At 40.2% G+C, this 18,769-nt stretch overlaps 1 protein-coding gene across 1 annotated transcript; it reads right to left on the reverse strand.

Annotated features, from left to right (window-relative positions):
- Positions 1-1,665: 1,665 nt before the first annotated feature.
- Positions 1,666-10,353, reverse strand: LOC123407749 (dipeptidyl peptidase family member 6-like). The gene is made up of 18 exons (XM_045100950.1): positions 10,019-10,353; positions 9,293-9,462; positions 8,469-8,576; positions 8,303-8,374; positions 8,040-8,187; positions 7,279-7,361; positions 6,551-6,606; positions 6,230-6,357; positions 6,056-6,146; positions 5,889-5,954; positions 5,575-5,797; positions 5,287-5,388; positions 5,038-5,123; positions 4,835-4,957; positions 3,143-3,212; positions 2,955-3,046; positions 2,015-2,119; positions 1,666-1,922 (listed from the first exon to the last, which is right to left on the reverse strand). The coding sequence occupies exons 1-18, from the start codon at positions 10,330-10,332 to the stop codon at positions 1,809-1,811; spliced, it is 2,151 nt and encodes a 716-aa protein (XP_044956885.1). The 5' UTR covers positions 10,333-10,353; the 3' UTR covers positions 1,666-1,808.
- Between the last annotated feature and the right edge of the window lie 8,416 nt (positions 10,354-18,769).

An 18,769-nucleotide genomic window follows, 5' to 3' on the forward strand; every position in this document is an offset into this window, starting at 1 on the left:
ACTATAGTCCTATGGAGGAATATGAGCATCCACCGTTGCAAGAAGATAAAATATTGAGCTCAGAAGACTGTAATTTGTACATGTATTTTGCAAGTATAAACTAATGCACAAGGTATTACAATAGGAAAGGTAATTGTAATTCAGATACACATCTTTTTTAAAGATAAAGTGTACAAGGACACTGTTGAAAGTGCATATCATGCAACTCAATAATGAGTATGATGACATTCTGAAGCCTATTTTTGAGAATGTCGTGGAGCGTGAGCTTGATCGTTTTGATTATCTCGATGTCTTTGGGGTCAAAGTTAGGTAGCTCTATATAAGAGCGGGCATTTTATTTTTTGGGGAGCAAGCAAGAATTAATATATTATCTCACTATTTTATCTTCTCCTGTGGACAGAACAGTAAATGCATATAACAAGCTATTATGGTTTTCATATTAGGTGATAAGCTTGTGAAATATGCAAGAACAATGATAATGATGCCCTTCATCTGGGAATATATTTTTGATTGGTCGAAAGATGATGAATGTTTTCTTCCTTATTTGATGCTTGCATTTTTTGCAACCACCTTGTTGTTTTGAGGTGATCTCAAACTTTTGAGTTGGAAAACCTCAAAGATATACTCTAAAAAATATTGAAGGTATCTAAACTGGAATGGACCAGCTGATTGAGTAGCGATGGAGATGCAGCGGTGACTTGCAATTGATTGACTCAAGTTAAATATTGTTTTCAAAATTCTCTTTTGTCCATCATAGTTAATTGATTGACTCTTGTTAAATAATGTTTTCAAAATTTGAATGACAATTTATCACTTACTTGAATTGTTGGTATTTGACTGCTACATGCAAGATTACTATTGTTATTAAAATATGGCATGCTATTGTGATGATTATTATGATACAAACAAATTGAAGAAATTCAAGATTACGTGCATGCACGTGCATGTGCATGCTAACTAGTAGAAATAGGAATCTATTTTCTACTCCCTGCATAAAGGGAGTCTATTTTCTAGTATTAACGTATAAGAGTTAGATCACTAGAAGTGCAAACCAAAAGGCTTTAAAGGGGAAAAAAATCTATAAAAATCCTATCCTATGAAATTTCTACAAAGATTCCTTCCAATCAAAGACGACCTAAACTTTTCACGTTACCCCAAACAACGTCTGTTGAAAGAGAATTTCCAGGTGCTCTAGAACCCATTTTCTATGCCCTACAACTGCTTTTGTGTGCGCTTATTTAGGGCTGTTGCGGAGATGCTCTTAGTAGTCGAACCCAAATCCTGATATCCAATCCCACGCGCACAAACACACCAGGCTGGTGCACGCGCACAACTAAGGTTTGACAGCGGTTCTTTACGAGAGAAAGCAATGTTATTTGGCAAACGTCAGCTGAGAGGAGGATGACAAGCAAACGCTTTTTTCTGATAGTTTTAGTTGATTTAACAGGTCGAATGGTCATAGTTTTTCTTTTAAATGCCTTCTTATGAAGAAACATCATGTTGTTTTGCCCAAGTTGACACCCCAAAAAGGGACAGTCATTGATTCTTGCATTCCCCGCAAAAAATTACGCATGATTAGAAAACGCTCTTTCGTGTTTGCTGGGGCAAGTAGAACACCACGGTGGGCATGTCGTTGTTCTTCTTCCACGTAACCGAAAACAACTGTGAAGAGACGCGCTGTAATAAACACTTAAACAGTTACAGCCACAAAGCTTTGATCCAGACACCATTACAGCTACAAAAACAACTGTAAAAGGTTAAGCTCTAAAAGGAATGTAAGCTGGTGCTACTCTTGTTTACTGCACACATCAATCGAAGTTCTCGATCTTGATCGGAGTTATATCATCCGCCACCTCAAACTTCCCGACCGTTCGAGCAAAAAACACCATCTGCTGCTCCAAGGTAAACTTGATGTTCTCGGCCTGCTCAGAGTGAAAAATGGTGAGGGCCAAATCCATGACAACCTTGAAAGTCAACAGGATTAAAGGTAAATGCAATTGGCACGGCATCTAACCTTGCGGAACCCATGTTGCTCCCCTTCGTATTCAACCAAAGCAACGGGCAGGCCGCTTTCTTTCAAGGCCTTGTATATTTTGCGTGCCTGATCTGGTGGCACGACCTGCAGAACATTAAGGAGTGTGAAATATTTCGCAATTGTCTCTTTCAGCCTCACAGTTTCGCGAGCTAAATGCAGATTCTGATTTTGCAAAAGACCGGAGCGAACAATTGGATTGACTGCACGAGACATTTTGCATAATGAAATGTTGCAGCAATGATTCATCTTAATGGAGTTCTGCAAAGGGGCTACACAATTACTTTTTGCCTCAAATAATTTGCCTCCAAATTTTGCCATTCAGTACTCAGAAAATGGGATCTCAGGGTTACACCTAATACATTGCTTCTGCAGCCCTTCTAGAGTCAGGTCCATAGCTTGCCAGTTTGTTTAAGGTATATAGAATGTGAACGTGGGATTTGTTATTTATTGGAAGTACTTTATATTTCAATCATATATCTCCAAAACACTATGAAAATACAGAAACTTGACTATTAGTTTTACAGGAGGAACTATATCATGACTATCCGAAGAATGAAGTGGCTAATCCACTACAGAACAAACAGAATCTCAGCTGGATATCGATTTCAACTCAAGCTGCAACGCACCGCTTAATATAGTCATCTCCCGCCTCATATAACTTGATATAATATAGAAACATGCATATACATATACTCCCTCCGTTCCTGAATATAAGACCATTTAGAGATTTCACTATGGACTACATACAGAGCAAAATGAGTGAATCTACATTCTAAAATATGTCTATATACATCCGTATGTAGTTCATAATGAAATCTCTAAAAGGTCTTATATTTAGGAAAGAAGGGAGTACATGGTTCTACTGACTAGTGTACTCATGAATTCATGATAATATATGTGGTTTATAATCAGGACCTACCTTATCATCCAACCCTTGAAACAGAATAACTGGGCACGTAAATTTATTGACAAAGTTGATTGGTGATCTTTCATAGTAAGCACTTTCATTTCCTGAAAGGATATCATGGAGGAAATTAATATTAAAGTATACCAAGGATGGATTGAACATCCTTTTCCAGAACAAAAAATGCTGAGATACTTCCTTACCAACAAGATTGTCCATATAATGGGACTCAAATTTATGTGTCTCTGCCCTCAGCAAAGTTATATCACCAATCTGCTCATCAATTGAGCAAAAGAATTAGTTATGATGTCTATACAAATGAAGAACAATATAGCAAAAAGACTAAATTACCAACAAAAATAGCACTAAACAACCTTATTTCAAAATCATTCTAATGTAAATCAATGACCAAGTATAAAAGCATGCCATATTAGTTTGGGGCCTTTTATTTCCCAAAATAAGCCCCCTTTTACGAGAGCTTGGGCCTGTGCATAAATGTCAAATGCTCCACTTCCCCTGGCAGCACCTTTGGACCAGCTTGTACTTAGACCTTTCAAAGAATAATAATAATAGTAAAATGAACAGCTTGATACAAAATATCATATCCTTGGCGTCTACATACAGCCAGTTTCATATAATAACAATCAACTTGACAAGATTTTTTTTTAAGAAATCACATTTGAAGACATTCGAAATTGACTCTGCAATCTATCAGATTATTCCCAATTTCATCCTCTATTTGATTCCTTTGGCAGGAAGATGCTGATCTAGGATCTTAGTACTGGGGGAGCCGCAGTTGACATGTAGAAAATATGAATAACATAACTTTAATACATTAGTCCAAAAAATAGGCTTTCAAATGTTAGACAGCCAGTGCTGAAGTATATGGTATAAACAGTTTTGCATTTTAGGAGGGGGTGCTATGGTAGCCACGGAACCCCCGCTATATCCATGCCTGTGACCACGGCCATTATTAGTGGCATGATGACTAAGATTTGGCCATAAGCCCCTAGAAGGTACTCCTTGGTCTTGTGCTCAAAGCTAGAACTTAGGTTCTGAGGGTAAATCAATATGACACAATAGGTCGTGTTTGGAACTTAGAAATTTCACAAGAAACAGTTCAACTCCCACAGGAATTGGGAAAAAATTTGAGTTCCAAACAGGGCATATAAGGGTGTGTGCAGGCCACAGGGACACAAGATGTTCTTGAATGCCTTGAGCCAGACACAGAGATGCGGACAGTCAGGCAACCTGCAGGCGGAGAAGAACTAAAGAGAGTCCTCTTTACTCGGTTCTTCAGAATGAGCGATGTGCTCGTGCACCACTCCGGTCCAGGACTCCAGGCTTGACTTCCTTGTATAGTCCTGTCTGTTTCCCTCTAGTCCTCTTTCCTTGTGTGCATTCCCCCTCTAGTATAGCTCCATGCAGTTATGTTCCCTTTCAATAAAGTTTGTTAGGGCTTCCCCTACAGTTTTCCACTAAAAAGAAGTGGTTGAGCCTTCATTCAGACTAAGGAAAATTTGAATCTGCTTTCTGCCGCACTTTGAGATCAGTAATAGGTTTCTCTTCTTAGTGTATGGTTTAGCATCTGCTGTGGTATATTCTGCTGTACAACACTTTGTTTCCATCTTAGAATGAAATGAAGAAAGGATGTTATCTCATATCAAAAAAGAGGATGGGTGATAAAATGTAGCCAAATGGAAACAGTGAAACATGAATGCAATTCATGGATGAGCAACACAAAAGTTATGGTAGCGGTCTAAGACAACTATTTTGAGACCGCAGACACTGTTTACAAGGAAAACAAATATAGAAGCTGCACCACCCATTGTGTATCTGTTGAATGGTTGCTTGTACCAAGACGATAAAATAGATTCTGAAAAGATAGAACTTACACCATACAAAGATGCTCCAGCCTTGAATGTATCTCTGAATGCGAGTGAAGCTAAAGTAGTGTATCCGCCTGCTGATCTCCCAGTTATACAAAGGCGCTGTTCATCTACTTTCCCATTCTCCACCTTACAATAAAGTAGGGCAGGTTGCATTATTGCTATAAGTGCTACTATATAATATTAGAATCACTGATGATATAACGTACCAGGAATCTTGCACAGCTGCAACAATCGTCAACATCAACAATACCCCATTTCTTCAATAATCTCTCTCGATACTCTCTCCCATAACCTTCAGTTTATGTTTCAATATAGTTTAGCGAGTGCAGTAATAGAATTAATGCTTTAAATGAATCCAGAGTCTTAGTTACAGTCGATATAGCCCACGACAAAACAAAGAGTTTTCAACATTTATACAAGGCGTAATCTGAATATTAGTTGAGCTAAGGACAAACCGGTGCTTCCTCCGTAGTTAACATCAAGAAATGCCCACCCTCGACTTGTCCAATACTGGACACTAAGGTCTAGAACTCCACGTGTTTCAGCTGTAGGTCCTCCTAAAAATTGTGGCAAGTGTCAAAACTCCATGGTTTTATTATTATCATGGAAAACAGAGGATCCCGTAACTCACTTAACAAACCAACATCTTTCAAGGTAATTAATGAAAGCACAAACAAAAACGCACTGAACTTGAGTGTGCATAATTATTTCGAGGCATCACAAGGGTTCATTAATTCCTTTACCATGTGTTTTGACAAGCAATGGAGGCTTTTCATCTGGTAAACCTTGAAACATGGGATTCAACGGTGGGTAGAAATAAGCATAAGCCTTCTGCCCAGGGCTGGATGTCGGGAACTCGATAAATTCTGGGGTGCTGAAAAAAGATCTAAACTGCATAACATCTGGTGATGAGGACCAGACTATTGAGAAATTAATTACTTCTGTTTTGTTCTCATCCAGAGTAACCTGGAAAGAAACAACATATGTGCTGCATCAGTTGATGCACTAATACATCATCAATTAATAACCAAAAGTGTGGATGTCACATCCTGTAAACCTTTGCAATTGACAGGGGGATGCTTCCAGATGCACCTTCGATATAGAAGTAATCATTTCCCGTAACCTGCCAGACCACAATTAGATCATTACAACCAGCAGCATGAAATACCACATTATACATGCAACAAAATTTTAAACAAAGGGTATGCAGATTCTGATGCTTACCACATTGGACAAATCGGAGAAAGGGATGTCAAGCAACGAAACAGAACCTGAATCACAATCTAGAACACCAAGATATGATCTCCCGAGCCGCCTGCGTGACATCAGTATTTAAATATGTTTCATCAACAAAATATGACAATGAAACAAGCAACTTTACAGAATTATTATCGCAACCTGTAAGTGAAAACGATGTGATTGCTTTTTCCTAGAAAATCGTAAGAGTTGATGCCGAAAACCCACAATGGTCTTGTGAACTCAGCATCTAATGTGTACATCGGAACAACCTCATTGGTGTGTTCAACCTGATACAAAGAAGTGCAGAGGTATTTTAAGCAAGCAAAGATAATATGATGAAAAAGAATGTAGTATTTAATCACCATGTCATTATAAGTCATAAGCTTTCAAGTTATTACCCTCCACGACAGAAAACAGCAACAGTGTCATCAAAATGTATGAATATTAAAGAGCTCAAGTCCTGAGAGAAAAACAAATTACCCATTTATAAATGTTCCAGAATCCACTCCCTCTGTCAGTTACGAAAAACAGTTCTCCTGCAAGGTTTTTTTTTAGATAATGAGTCTCCTGCAAGCTTGCATGTATTAAAATAATTTTGTTGTAAAAATTGCATGCAATGATCAAATTATGATAGTCAGTAGTCAGCTTATTATTGTGGAAGCAGATATATTGATACTAAAGTTGTATAGGATAGGAAATCAAACAGTTCGATCAGTAGGCAGCATGAACTGTGAACAAAGTATTGTACTTCCATATTGAAGATAACCTTTTTTTATCTATGGCGAAAATTTTCATATTATGGACACAAATTATGATAGTCCATTTAGTTGAAGCAGCTCCAAGAAATGTTGAATCAAGAAATTGTCAGACCAACAGAAACTAGTGACGTTAATCTCAACATTATAGTTGAAAGCTTATGACTTATAATGACCTTCCAGTTCTATCATCAAGTAGAAGAGTGTATTGAAGCCATAAACATGCACAACTAAAGAAAAGAGTACAGAAAGATATGTAAATGCTTGTCAACTTCACAATATTAAATGCAATAAAAATGTGTTTGACTTTGCTCGAGAACAGAACTTCAGAAATAAAACAAAAGAGCAAAATATTACACTAATGAGGAATGTCTTTATCACTCAAATAAGCACAGTAACATATATCTAAGGAAATAACAAGGAATACAGGCAAAATTAGCTGGCAAATGACACCTTTTGGAGACCATTTAGGCTCGGCAGGGGATTCCACCAGCATTGGATTGTTTCCAGCAACACAGACCCGTTCGGTCAAGTCTCTGCACACAAATAAATCAGCAACAGGCAGAAAGGCAATTGACAGCAATTAAGGTTTGCTGTACTTGATGTAATCTCGCTTTCTTTTGGGGTGCTTGTTCTAAGCTGTGAGGTTCTCTGATGAAGATGTGCTTTCTCCTCCTGCTGGTCAGGGATGTGATACGAGCCATGTGGGGCCCTCTATTTTGCTTTCCTATGTACCCAGGTGTTCCCTGGTTTATTGTTCTGTTGAACCTGTTGGGCTTTAATATAAAAGCTCAGCCAAGGGCCTTTTATCTAAAAAGCTATTTTTTATTAGTGGATCTCAGCTAGTAGCCATGACATCCTGATCCTTTGCCACTGGGGGGAGATGCTGGGCCTGGTCAGCCCAACATGAGAAAAAGGGGGCAGCAGGTGTCTGGTTTTCCTGGTAACTAACTATTGGAATGCGTTTTGTAACTACATTGTGGTAACAGACGAGTTGTTTGGAGAAGTACTACATGAAGTGTCCCTAAAGGTGGGCATAAAGGTGCAATCGAAATCCTTCAGTACCATGGTCATGGTAGATATGCAGAATGTATCTACTGATAAAGTGCCTACCTATCCAATATTTAGGTGTTGATTAACTAAGTTTTTTTTAGTTATAACATATCATGCAAGGAAAGACAGGATGTTCCACTTCAAAAGATAATGCCATTTACCCGCTTTCAGAGAAGTTGCCAACCCAGAGTTCTGATTTATCCCACGGCATGTTTGGGTGACCCCACTCAATCCATGCCATCCTCTTTCTAGTTGGATCAATTCGAGGAGAAGCATAGAAGTCATTCCCACTGATCAGCACCTTCGGCTCTTCAATAAAGAAAATGTGTCAGGTATTGTTAATCACAACACCAAACCAGAGTAAACATCACAATAAACCAACAGACATAGATCACTTGGTAGAAATAGAATTTTCTAGTCTTACCATGGACGTCACCATTGCTTAAGTTTATAGACACAATTGTTGTAGTGGGATTCAAGCTACTCGTTCGCCGGTCTATCAAGAAATTTGAGCATGTCAGAGTTCAGTAGTTCATCCTGTAACAAAATATACTGCATGTAAGTCTGTAAAGAAATCATATGCAAAATACCTTCCATCACAGTAATATAACGGCTGAAGTGTGGATCAAAGACACCATCAGCATAACTGACATCAGGTGCACCATAATCGGGTGTAAGAGGCACAGGCAGACTACCAGCTGAAAAGGGAAAATAATCATGTGAAATAGTTTTAAATAAAGCGACATCATAGTTTAGTTTACTGAAGATGAAATGTTAAATAGTTCTAAAGAGTTGATATAATATAATGACAATCTTTACAACCCTCCGTCCCTCCCTACCCAACTTGTATACTCATCCTTGTACAATTTTTTATAGTTCACAAACATATATTGTCGAGGCATCCCCTACAGTTCTCAGTCAAACAAGACTCCCTAGTTTTCCTGTCAGACACATTGTAACATTCATTTGTTGCCAATGATAAGTATTCAGCCTAAAATGTAAGTTGTTCTAGTGCTGATTAGGGCACAGCGCTTTAGCTAGCCCACATATTGATGACGATGTTGGATGATCTCAGAGATAAGTTTATTAGGCACTCAAATCCGGGCTTAAGTACTACTATTGTATCGGCTATGTTGGCGTCACTCTTTCCGACCCTGTTCTTTCCCTTACATTTTTAGGCATACTGTACTCATATTACCCATTTGAATGAGCACAATATACAACCTATGCAGTAATCTATGAAGGGATATGCAATGGAATGTAAGAGCATAGTATGTGACACCGTAAGAAAATTAAGTAATCAAAGTAAGGACCATACAATTCCAACTTAACTCCAGTCCATTATTGGCATGGCGCATGTGGATTAGAGTTATATTGAACTAGATCCATTCTAAGTGCTTACTATCCCACTTACTTCCTATTGGTTGTTTGTAGAGGCGTTGATCCTTGTAGTTTGAGAAAACGACAACATTATCTTGGACCGCGAATGCACCGCCTCCATATTCTTGAGCCAGAGTGCGTGCTGCAAATTCCTGAGGTATGACATCCACAGGCTTGTCATCCTCCTTTACAATAACCATACGCCTGAATACAAAATTAGTTAAATATGGTGCAAATCAATTTCGCGTCCCCACACAAACTAGTTGAAGCATACCAAGATTGGATATGGTACACCAATAATCAACACTAACATAGAGTAATTGACATAGGCTGAGGAGTTTGATATGTGCACTCATAGAGATCCATAGACCATAGTGTCACCGTTGTGAATGAGGATGGGTTATGTTATCATTCAGTTGTATGATATCAATATAATTTAATATCGCTTTTCTACAGATAATATTTTTTCCTTCGTCGGCTATATCCACTTGAGGCGATGGAACTCCTGAGCCCTCCGGTACGGTTGTGCCCAATGCAGTTAGATAATCCCACCCCCACAAGCCACAAGCTGTGAAGACAACTGCAGAAATGCACAGTTGCTGAGAAATTACCAACAACTAGCTCAGCAATCCGAACGCGTGGTAAAACTACAGGAAACTAGATGGTACAGTCTCGCACAATTACCAACGATGTTTAGCAGTTCAAAGCCACAGGTAGCACAAATCTGGAAGCGCGGAAGCAGTGGTTACTCAATACGCACCCTTTCTCCTCGGGGCGGCCCTCGATCCATAGAAGGCGGCCGTCTCCGGCGAGGGCGAAGTCTCCGAGGCGCTTGGAGGCGCCGGAGACGACGTCCGCGGTGATGGGCGACCTCCAGGACCCGAACGGCGCCGCCGTGGGCTTCTCCCCTCCCGCGGCGTTGGCCGGCGAGGGAGAGGTGGCGGAGGAGGAGGACATGCGGGGCGGCGAGGCGAGGGGGCGGCGGAGGCGGAGGCGGGGGAAGGCGCGGAGGAGGAGCGCCGGGGCGGAGGTAGAGCAGGCTGCGGGTAAGATGGAGGCGAGAAGTGTCGCCATTACCGGGGGCGTGGACTGCGATTTTATACAGGTTTAGGTGGGGTTTTGCGGCTATAGAGCGAGCGCAACAACCTTCCTGAGTACGTACTTATGAAATTACATCAAGAAGAAGAGTATAACTGCATTTTTCTTTACAAAAATTGTATATAAATTTTTAACTGGCTTTTTGCAAAAAAAAAGGGCGATAAAGTTTTTATAAATTTTTCTATCTATTCATCATTTCTCATATCATACAAAGAACATCGGAAATAACAAAATATACAACCGGGTACCTAGACCACCTATCGACACTGGAGCGAGCCGGAGACGCACTGACGTCATTGCTCCTCCCTCACTGGAGCCTGGTAAACGTTGTTGTAGCATACAATCGGAAATTTGTCAATGCACCATAAGAACAACCATCACCAATGAAGAGAAACTTAGATTGAAATGATCTAACTTGACACCGCACGAACGAAGACCGGATCCAAACAGATCCATCGAAAAACAACACCGATAGAATCCCCTGAGATCCATCGGAGACACATCTTCACATGCCCTCCGACGATGCTAGATGCATCACCACGATAAGGGTTGGACGGGAAGGACCTTATTCCATCATCAAGAAGCCGTCGCCGCTTCACCTATCTATGCAAGACACAAACCCTAATTAAACTAAAAATATATAACTAAAAACATAGTTGAAGCCCTCCCACTGGTAAAGGTCAGGGTCCACCATGCCTCTATGGCCCTAAGGCCACCAAAGACGGTCAAAAACCCTAATCGTCTTTCCTCGTTGCTTAACTAGAGACAACATTCTTGCATAAGTTTTCTGCTTTATACTCAAGAGTGAAAATCAACATATCTCACGATATAGTACAATCTAGTATGAGAACTGGCACTGGAAGAAAGAAATAAAGATACAATAAGGCTTATGTCATACTATACATGTGTGGGCACACAAGAAAACATCAGTGAACGTGTCCATCTCGAAGCTCCAATTCTCTACATGCCCATGGGGAGCCATGTGTGATGTGTCCTGACACCATTGTTGTTGACTTGGTACTGATCAGAGTTGACAACTGCTCTAGTAGCCAACACTCTCAAGCGCCCCCTCCTCATCCCTACACACACAACACATAGAAGCATGACTTACACGACAAAAGGCCTCCATCCAGAGGAACAAACAATTTAAGGAAAAAATTGTGGTGATAGCTAGGTCGGTTACGTGAAGTCAAAAAAATGGTGTATCCTTGAAGAGAGATGAGGGTGCCCCTACTGTGCTTCCTAGTAGGGCTACCAAGGAAAGAAGAAAACCTTCCATAATCAAATGAATGATATATTTTGGAATTGCAGAGGAGCAGGTAGGAGAGGAATGGCTACTTGTTTCTCTGATATCGTCAAAGACCATTCCCTTGACTTTATAGGCATCCAAGTAAATAAAAGGAAAGATTTTCCCCCTGGGTTCTTGAATAAAGTGGACCCCTCTGACAATTTCGTTTGGAATCACCTACCTTCTATGGGTAGGTCTGGTGGTATCCTTTGTGGCATTAGAAAAGAAACACTTGAGATAGTATCCTGGTCGGTAGGGAACTTCCTTGTTCAAGCCATAGTTTATGATATTAAGAAGAAATGTGCATGGGCTCTTGTAGTGGTATACGGGGCAGCTCACGATGAACATAAAGATGAATTCCTAGATGAGATGCTTGATACCTATAGCAATCTTAATATTCCTTATATCATAGGGGTGACTTTAACATCATTCAGGGGGTGGATGAGAAAAATAGAAACCCTGGTAACTCATAGTTCATTGACCAATTTAACAAGGTCATTAACTCCTTAAGCCTTCAGGATATTCACATGGGAGGTGGTAAATATACTTGGACTAATAAGCAAAATCACCCTATTCTGGAGAAGTTGGATATGGTACTTATGAGCTTCGATTGGGAGGATATGTACCCTTTGGTGTCGGGGCGTAAACTTGTTAGAGATGTGTCTGATGTTTTCTTCCGATGCCATCAAACATGGGACTCCTATTGTTCGTGAGTTTAGGTTCGAGCTTTGTTGGTTAAATAATGAAGAATTTTACCCTAAGGAAAAAAGTATTTGGGAACAACCGGTTGGTGTTGATGATCCTATTGATGTTCTTAATATCAAGCTTAAGCGCATTAAGAAGTATTTCAAAGGGTGGGGTCTAATGATTTTGGGCATGATAGGAAGAGGAAGGCTAATATTAAGAAAGAGTTAGAAGTGATTGAGAGGATGGAAGAAGTTGGACCTTTAGACCGTGAGATATATGAAAAAAAGAACACTGCTATTTGCTGAATTCAATGAGATTTTAATCAAAGAAGAACTTTTCTGGCTCCAGCACTCTAATGAACGATGGTTACTCAAAGGAGACCAGAATATTGTCTTTTCCATCGGATTGCAAATGGTAGAAAAAGAAAAAATATGATTCATTGTTCATCAATGGGGATGTTCTGATTGAGGGCACCCCAACCTCCTGGCCCATGCTACTAGCTATTATAAGGAACTATTTGGCCCAACAAGGGGGAACATGTTTCACTTACGCTCGACACATGGTCTGCTGAGGAAAAGCTTAGTGTTGAGGATAATAACCTGCTCACTCGTGGATTCACTGAGGAGGAGGTGAAAAAAAGCCTTGTTTTCTATGAATAGGAATAGAGCTCCTCGCCGTGATAATGTCCCGACTGAGTTTTATAAACATTGCTGGGATTTTGTCAAAACAGACTTGATGTGTCTTTTTGAGGCCTTTCATAATAGCACCCTTGATGTGTCCCGGTTGAACTATGGAGTGATCACTTTGATTCCAAAGCTAAATGGGGCTAAAAAAATCCAACAATATAGACCAATATGTTTGCTGCGATGTCCTTATAAGCTAACTACAAAGGTACTGAATGATAGAGTTGCTATTTACACAGATATTTCGATCAGCAGACATCAAAATGCCTTCATTAAACATAGGAACATTATGTATGGCATCCTAACTCTGCATGAAGTTTTACACCATACGCAGCACATGAAAAAAGTTGGTGTAGTCCTAAAGTTGGACTTTGAGAAAGCTTATGACAAAATTAACTGGGACTTCCTGTTGGAATGTCACCGAAACCCGGGGTTTTGGTGATACTTGGTGTGGTTGGGTTAACAAGTTCCTTTATAATGGAATGGTGAGCATCAAACTTAACAATGAAAAGGGACCCTACTTTCAGAGCCACAAAGGGGTGCGCCAGGGAGACCCCTTTTCTCCTTTCCCGTTCAATCTTGCGGTCTAGATGCTATCTAAAATGATTTTAAATGCTCAAAAGGAGCACCTTCTAATTATCCTTTCTCCCGACCTGATTGAGGACGGAGTAGATATCCTTCAATATGCAGATGACACTATCATTTGTTTCGAGCACGATTACAATGCAACGGTTAATCTGAAGTTTCTTCTTTATATATTTGAACTTATGTGTGGACTCAAGATCAACTTTGCTAAAAGTGAAATCCTTTGTATCGGGGGTGGTGATGATACCTTGAAAGTTTATGCAGACTTAATTAATTGCCAGATTGGGCATTTTCCTATGAAATATCTAGGGGTCCCGGTGAGTTATACCAGTCTTAGAAACCTGGATTGGTCCTTTGTGGATGAAAGGTCTCTGAGGTGTTGTGAGACCTGGATAGGCAATGCTACGTCCTCGGGGGGGGGGGGGGGTAGACCGATCCTGATGAATGCTTCTCTCACTAGTATTGTGAGCTATTATATGTCCATGTTTTTTTACTTCCTGAGATGGTGATTTATAAGTTGGATAAACACCGGAAAAAGTTCTTCTGGAGAGAATATGAGGGGCACAAGAGATATCATTTGGTGAAATGGGAACGTATCTGCACATCCAAGAAGAAAGGGGGTTTGGGAGTGAAAGACCTCTACAAGCAGAACATCAGTCTTATTACTAAATGGTGGTGGAAACTAGAAATCCAGAATGGATTGTGGCAAGAGGTGATCAAAGCTAAATGCTTTAGAAAAAATGATGTGGCTTTGGCAAAGAGAAAATTTGTGGATTCGCCAATCTGGAAGGCCATTATGAAGGTGAAACCTTATTATATGGCTGGTAGAGGAGTTTTACTAAACTCTGGAAACATAGCGAGACTTTGGCTTGATCCCATTCGTAGTAATCCGCCACTGAAAGATACGTATGTAGACCTATTTAACATCTGTAACCACCAAAATATCACAGTGTCTCGGTTCAGAGCTGGGGTGGATGCTCTTGAGGAGACAGCTACACCATTCCGTTTTACTAGCTCATTGATGACGCGCGTTGCTGCGCCTGTCGATTTTACCAATAGAATGGTAGGAATTGCAATAGTATATATGATTCCACAAAACAATGAGAATAGTACTTTTAGGATAAACAATGTAGGAGGATAACATAGTGACCCATATATCTATAAATGTAAGTTCAGTCATAGAATCTATTCGCACACTCGTCCATTTTGATAAAAGAATAATATAAATATTTGAAAAAATCTATATAGTATAATTATGTATATATAAATAATGGTAGTACAATATGTACACTCGACACTACATTCAATGAAAAATACAATAATGTTAATAGTCGATCCATAATAACATAATACACTATACATAAGGGAGCTACTTTGTCCATTCTGTTTAAATTGGGAATAAATTGGAAAGGGCGCTGGCATACAAATTTATGCTGAGGCAGGCATGAGTTGAATTAGAAATCTCAAAGTAGTCGTGAATCACACGTGAGAAACAACACTTTGCATCTTTTCAAAAAAAATGCGGTATGAGAAGGTAACGAGTTAGTTTAGTGAGGGCATGTCAAAATATTATATGTGATAATAGGTCATTTCCTAGTACAAAACCACTCTAAGAAGCAAGACCTTGTATGCAAGTAGCCTAGAACATTGACTGGATGACAATATTTGCAACAGTCAAGACACCAAATAAAATATGAAGGTACTTTTCTTCTAGCTATGGGCTGTAGCTACGAACATTATCCCTCGTTACCATGGAATTTTTCAGAAAATATGCAAATTTGGTCAGTTATGATTTCGTCTCCAAAAGCTAGCAGGTAGTGGAGTACTTGAAGCGCCAATTAACATTATTTCAGATTTAGTACAGTTAATGGTAAGACAACATATGTGGTAATGAAAAAATTGTCATTTTCCCATTATCGGATAATACTATCATACAGAAAATGATGATGACATCCTAACCATACCACAAATCAAAATTTCCAAACCAGTTTATTACTTACAAAGAGACAAATGTCTGGAGGCGATGAGTAGGTCTCTTGCAAATGATATTACCTTGTGAAATAAATCTTTGAGGAAACAAATGAAATATAAACGGAAAATCTAAATGCAAACTTACTAATCACATATGAATTTTCTATCCAAATGGTAGTCTCAACAGAAAAATAGTAAAGAAGGTAAAATCATAGTCATTCAAATAGCTCAACCAAAACATATGCTTTGCAATATTGTCAAGTAACATAAGATGGGACATTAGTTCATAACAAATGCATGGAACAACAATAACAATCATAGTTCAATTGAGAAAAAACACCGTCCAAATTATGAAACTCAAATTAAAATAAAGTACCAACTCATTATTGTACAGATCCATTCCTTATTTTTAATAGTGAGTGACCTTGTGTCTGATCTCTTCAGAAGCTAATTAGCGAATACTTGTAAGCATAGCTTTACCGTGTTAGAAAAGGTGGCTTCGCTTTCAAGCAAAGGAAATTTAATTCATCAAAAATCATTGATAATATAAATTGCAATATAATAAAGAAATTTAATTCCAGAAATGTATACCAAATTCTTGTCATTTTATTTTCAAGGTTTTTGAGTGAAAGGATGCATATTAGTCTTTTCAAGTAATTGTTACGTGCAAGCTGAGCACAAGAAAAAGAAAAACAATTAACTGATGTTAGTAGGTTTACCAAACTATAGAGAAGAAGCTTGCAATAACTAATACAATACTTGAATGTGAGACGGAAAATAATCCTATGGCATCCATACTACTTATCACTACTACTAATTCATGTAAATGCCATGAATTGTTGAGTTGGAAATCACAAAGAGGCGGTCACATGGAAGAGAACCAAGGGCTTGAATATTTGGAAATACACATATTGGGGGAGTGGGGGACCTGAATATGCAAGAGGTTGTGGCTATTGACTCTAACGGACAAGTGCATAAATCGAGTCGCTCGACTTTTTAAAGAACATATCAGATATATGAAGAGGAAGTTGCTCGATGTACAAAATCTTCTAGAACATCTGCTCATCTCCTCTCAGATGCTCTCTTCCTTGGCGACTCAACTGACCACCACCAAAACATTACCTGTATGTACAAATTGGATTGGAAGGATGTGAGGACAAATACATTATTTGGTGGAAGAAGGAATCGTACATGAAACACAAAGAAATATGGGGGGACCTGGTGTATGTTGTTCCACATAGATATGTCCTCTCATGTACAGTTTCCTGCATAACCTTTACCTCCAACCTGAATTCTGGAGGACACCAATCTGAGAGGCCCAACCTCGTTGTGCACTTGCTGGAGCATCATGGAGAAGAACAGATTTCCCACCAAGAGTTCCATGTGCCAAAAAGAAAAGGAGATAGCATTAGCATTAAAATAACAATCTAAATAAGATGAGAAAAGGGCTAGATTTCAGAACTTGAGTTGGTTGAGCGCCTCTGATGAATGAGGAGGCCATGACAACGTCACCGAGATGTGGTGGAGGGGGCCGTGTGCGCTGTTGCGGCCTTGATCGACCGTCGCCCGCTAGGAGCACGATGAGATGTCATCCGCCATCGCTCCAAAGGCCAGTGTCCCATGCCGCATGCTCGCCCTGCCTTGATGCGGGTTCCATCGCTGCAACCTCACCGGAGGCGTCGTTGGCTCGTTGCGACCGCCGCCAGCGCGGCTAGAGATTTTCAAGGCCTGAAAGAGAAGGGGGAGGATCAGCGAACTGGCCTGGAGGCAGCCGCTAGAGCGTCGGATCCCCTCGGGCGCCTTGCTGTGGCTAGATCCCCTGGACTGCCGGTTGCTCGCGTGCGTCGCATCGGCTCCTTGAGCGCTTGACGGCTGGCCTCCGCTGAATCCCCTTGACCGTCGGTTCCTTCGCTGGCGTCACCTCGGCTTATCTCAGCTGACGCAGATGCAGATGATAAATGGGCCAACGAAGCATCGATTCCTCTGTAGTTTGCAAGTTAGATAATGGGCCATTGGGCCCAGTGAACAACAATCCTTCAAAAAAGTCTCTAGAGTAGCTGACCATCAGGACAGTCGGGCCAATCGTGGTAAACCGGCCTTAAACAATGATCTGACGGCCAGAAATGATATAAATTGGTAATCTGACGGCCAAAATCGGTGAGTGCACGAGAGAGCTCCTTTTAGGTCCAGTTTTACTGTCCTTAATGTCGATGGGGGGAGTTTTAAAAAATGTGGAGGGATGGACTACTTCTGATGTCTCGGATCAAATTATTTGGACCGTGGGAAAAAGGAAGATATTCTCTAATAAATCAGTTTACGAATATCTCAAAAAAAATATCGCAGGCTGTGATTATAGATGGATATGGAAGACTAAAATTCCTCTTAAAATTCAGATATTCCTGTGGCAACTTTTTCAGGATGCCATTCTTACGCGGGATGTGATGAAAAAGAAAAAATGGGCTGGAAATCCTAAATGCTCATTCTGTAAAGAGCGGGAGACGTCGCAACATTTATGTTTTACTTGTCTTGTTGCCAGGGTGGTGTGGAGAACGACTGGATGTATGTTTGTCACTGGCCTGGGTCCATTAATATCTGGCAATACTTTTCATGGTGTTTTATGTTTCTTCCTGATGGGATCAGGTTCTACACCTTTGGTCTGGCTGCAGTTTGCTGGGCAATCTGGAATTGTCGTAATCGTGCTACTTTCGAAAATAAGAAGTTGAGATCCCCCTTTTATGTGGTTTACACTACTTGTGGTTATCTTACTTATTGGGCAGGTCTGCTGGCTGGGGCTAATCGGGAGGCGATGGAGCGTGAAGGAAAGATGTTGAAGAGCAATGCATCTAGCATGATGCTGATCTGCGCTACCCCCAAGGGTGCCAACTGATGATGGAATGCCACAAGTTTATGTCTTTGCTCTTAATTGGTTTAGGCCCCTACGTGGGTGAGTGGTCGATTCTTTGGTGAATCTGATTGCATCCTGGGTGACTTAGACTTGTCTCGTGTTCTTCCTTATCTGTTAGGTTGACCGTTGCGTTTTATGATGTTTTTGGGTTTTCACCCTGCGGTAGGCTGCTCGATGATGAGTGCTTATGGTAGGTTTCCCAGAAATGCTTTGAACTCGCTCCCCTTTCTAGTTTTCCTTTGTTGGTCTGAACTATGTATTTTCGTTATGTTGATAATGGAAACGGGTTCGCCC

This window comes from Hordeum vulgare, chromosome 7H (genome assembly GCF_904849725.1).
Source record: "Hordeum vulgare subsp. vulgare chromosome 7H, MorexV3_pseudomolecules_assembly, whole genome shotgun sequence".
Lineage (NCBI taxonomy): Eukaryota > Viridiplantae > Streptophyta > Magnoliopsida > Poales > Poaceae > Hordeum > Hordeum vulgare.

What these genes read in the sequence shown, in the direction of transcription:
- LOC123407749 (XM_045100950.1), bottom strand. Translation starts at nt 10,332, where the DNA reads ATGGCGACACTTCTCGCCTCCATCTTACCCGCAGCCTGCTCTACCTCC. An exon ending in GGCCGCCCCGAGGAGAAAGG is followed by an intron (nt 9,463 to 10,018) that starts GTGCGTATTGAG and finishes TTTTGTATTCAG; the next exon opens with GCGTATGGTTATTGTAAAGG. An exon ending in CTACAAACAACCAATAGGAA is followed by an intron (nt 8,577 to 9,292) that starts GTAAGTGGGATA and finishes TTCCCTTTTCAG; the next exon opens with CTGGTAGTCTGCCTGTGCCT.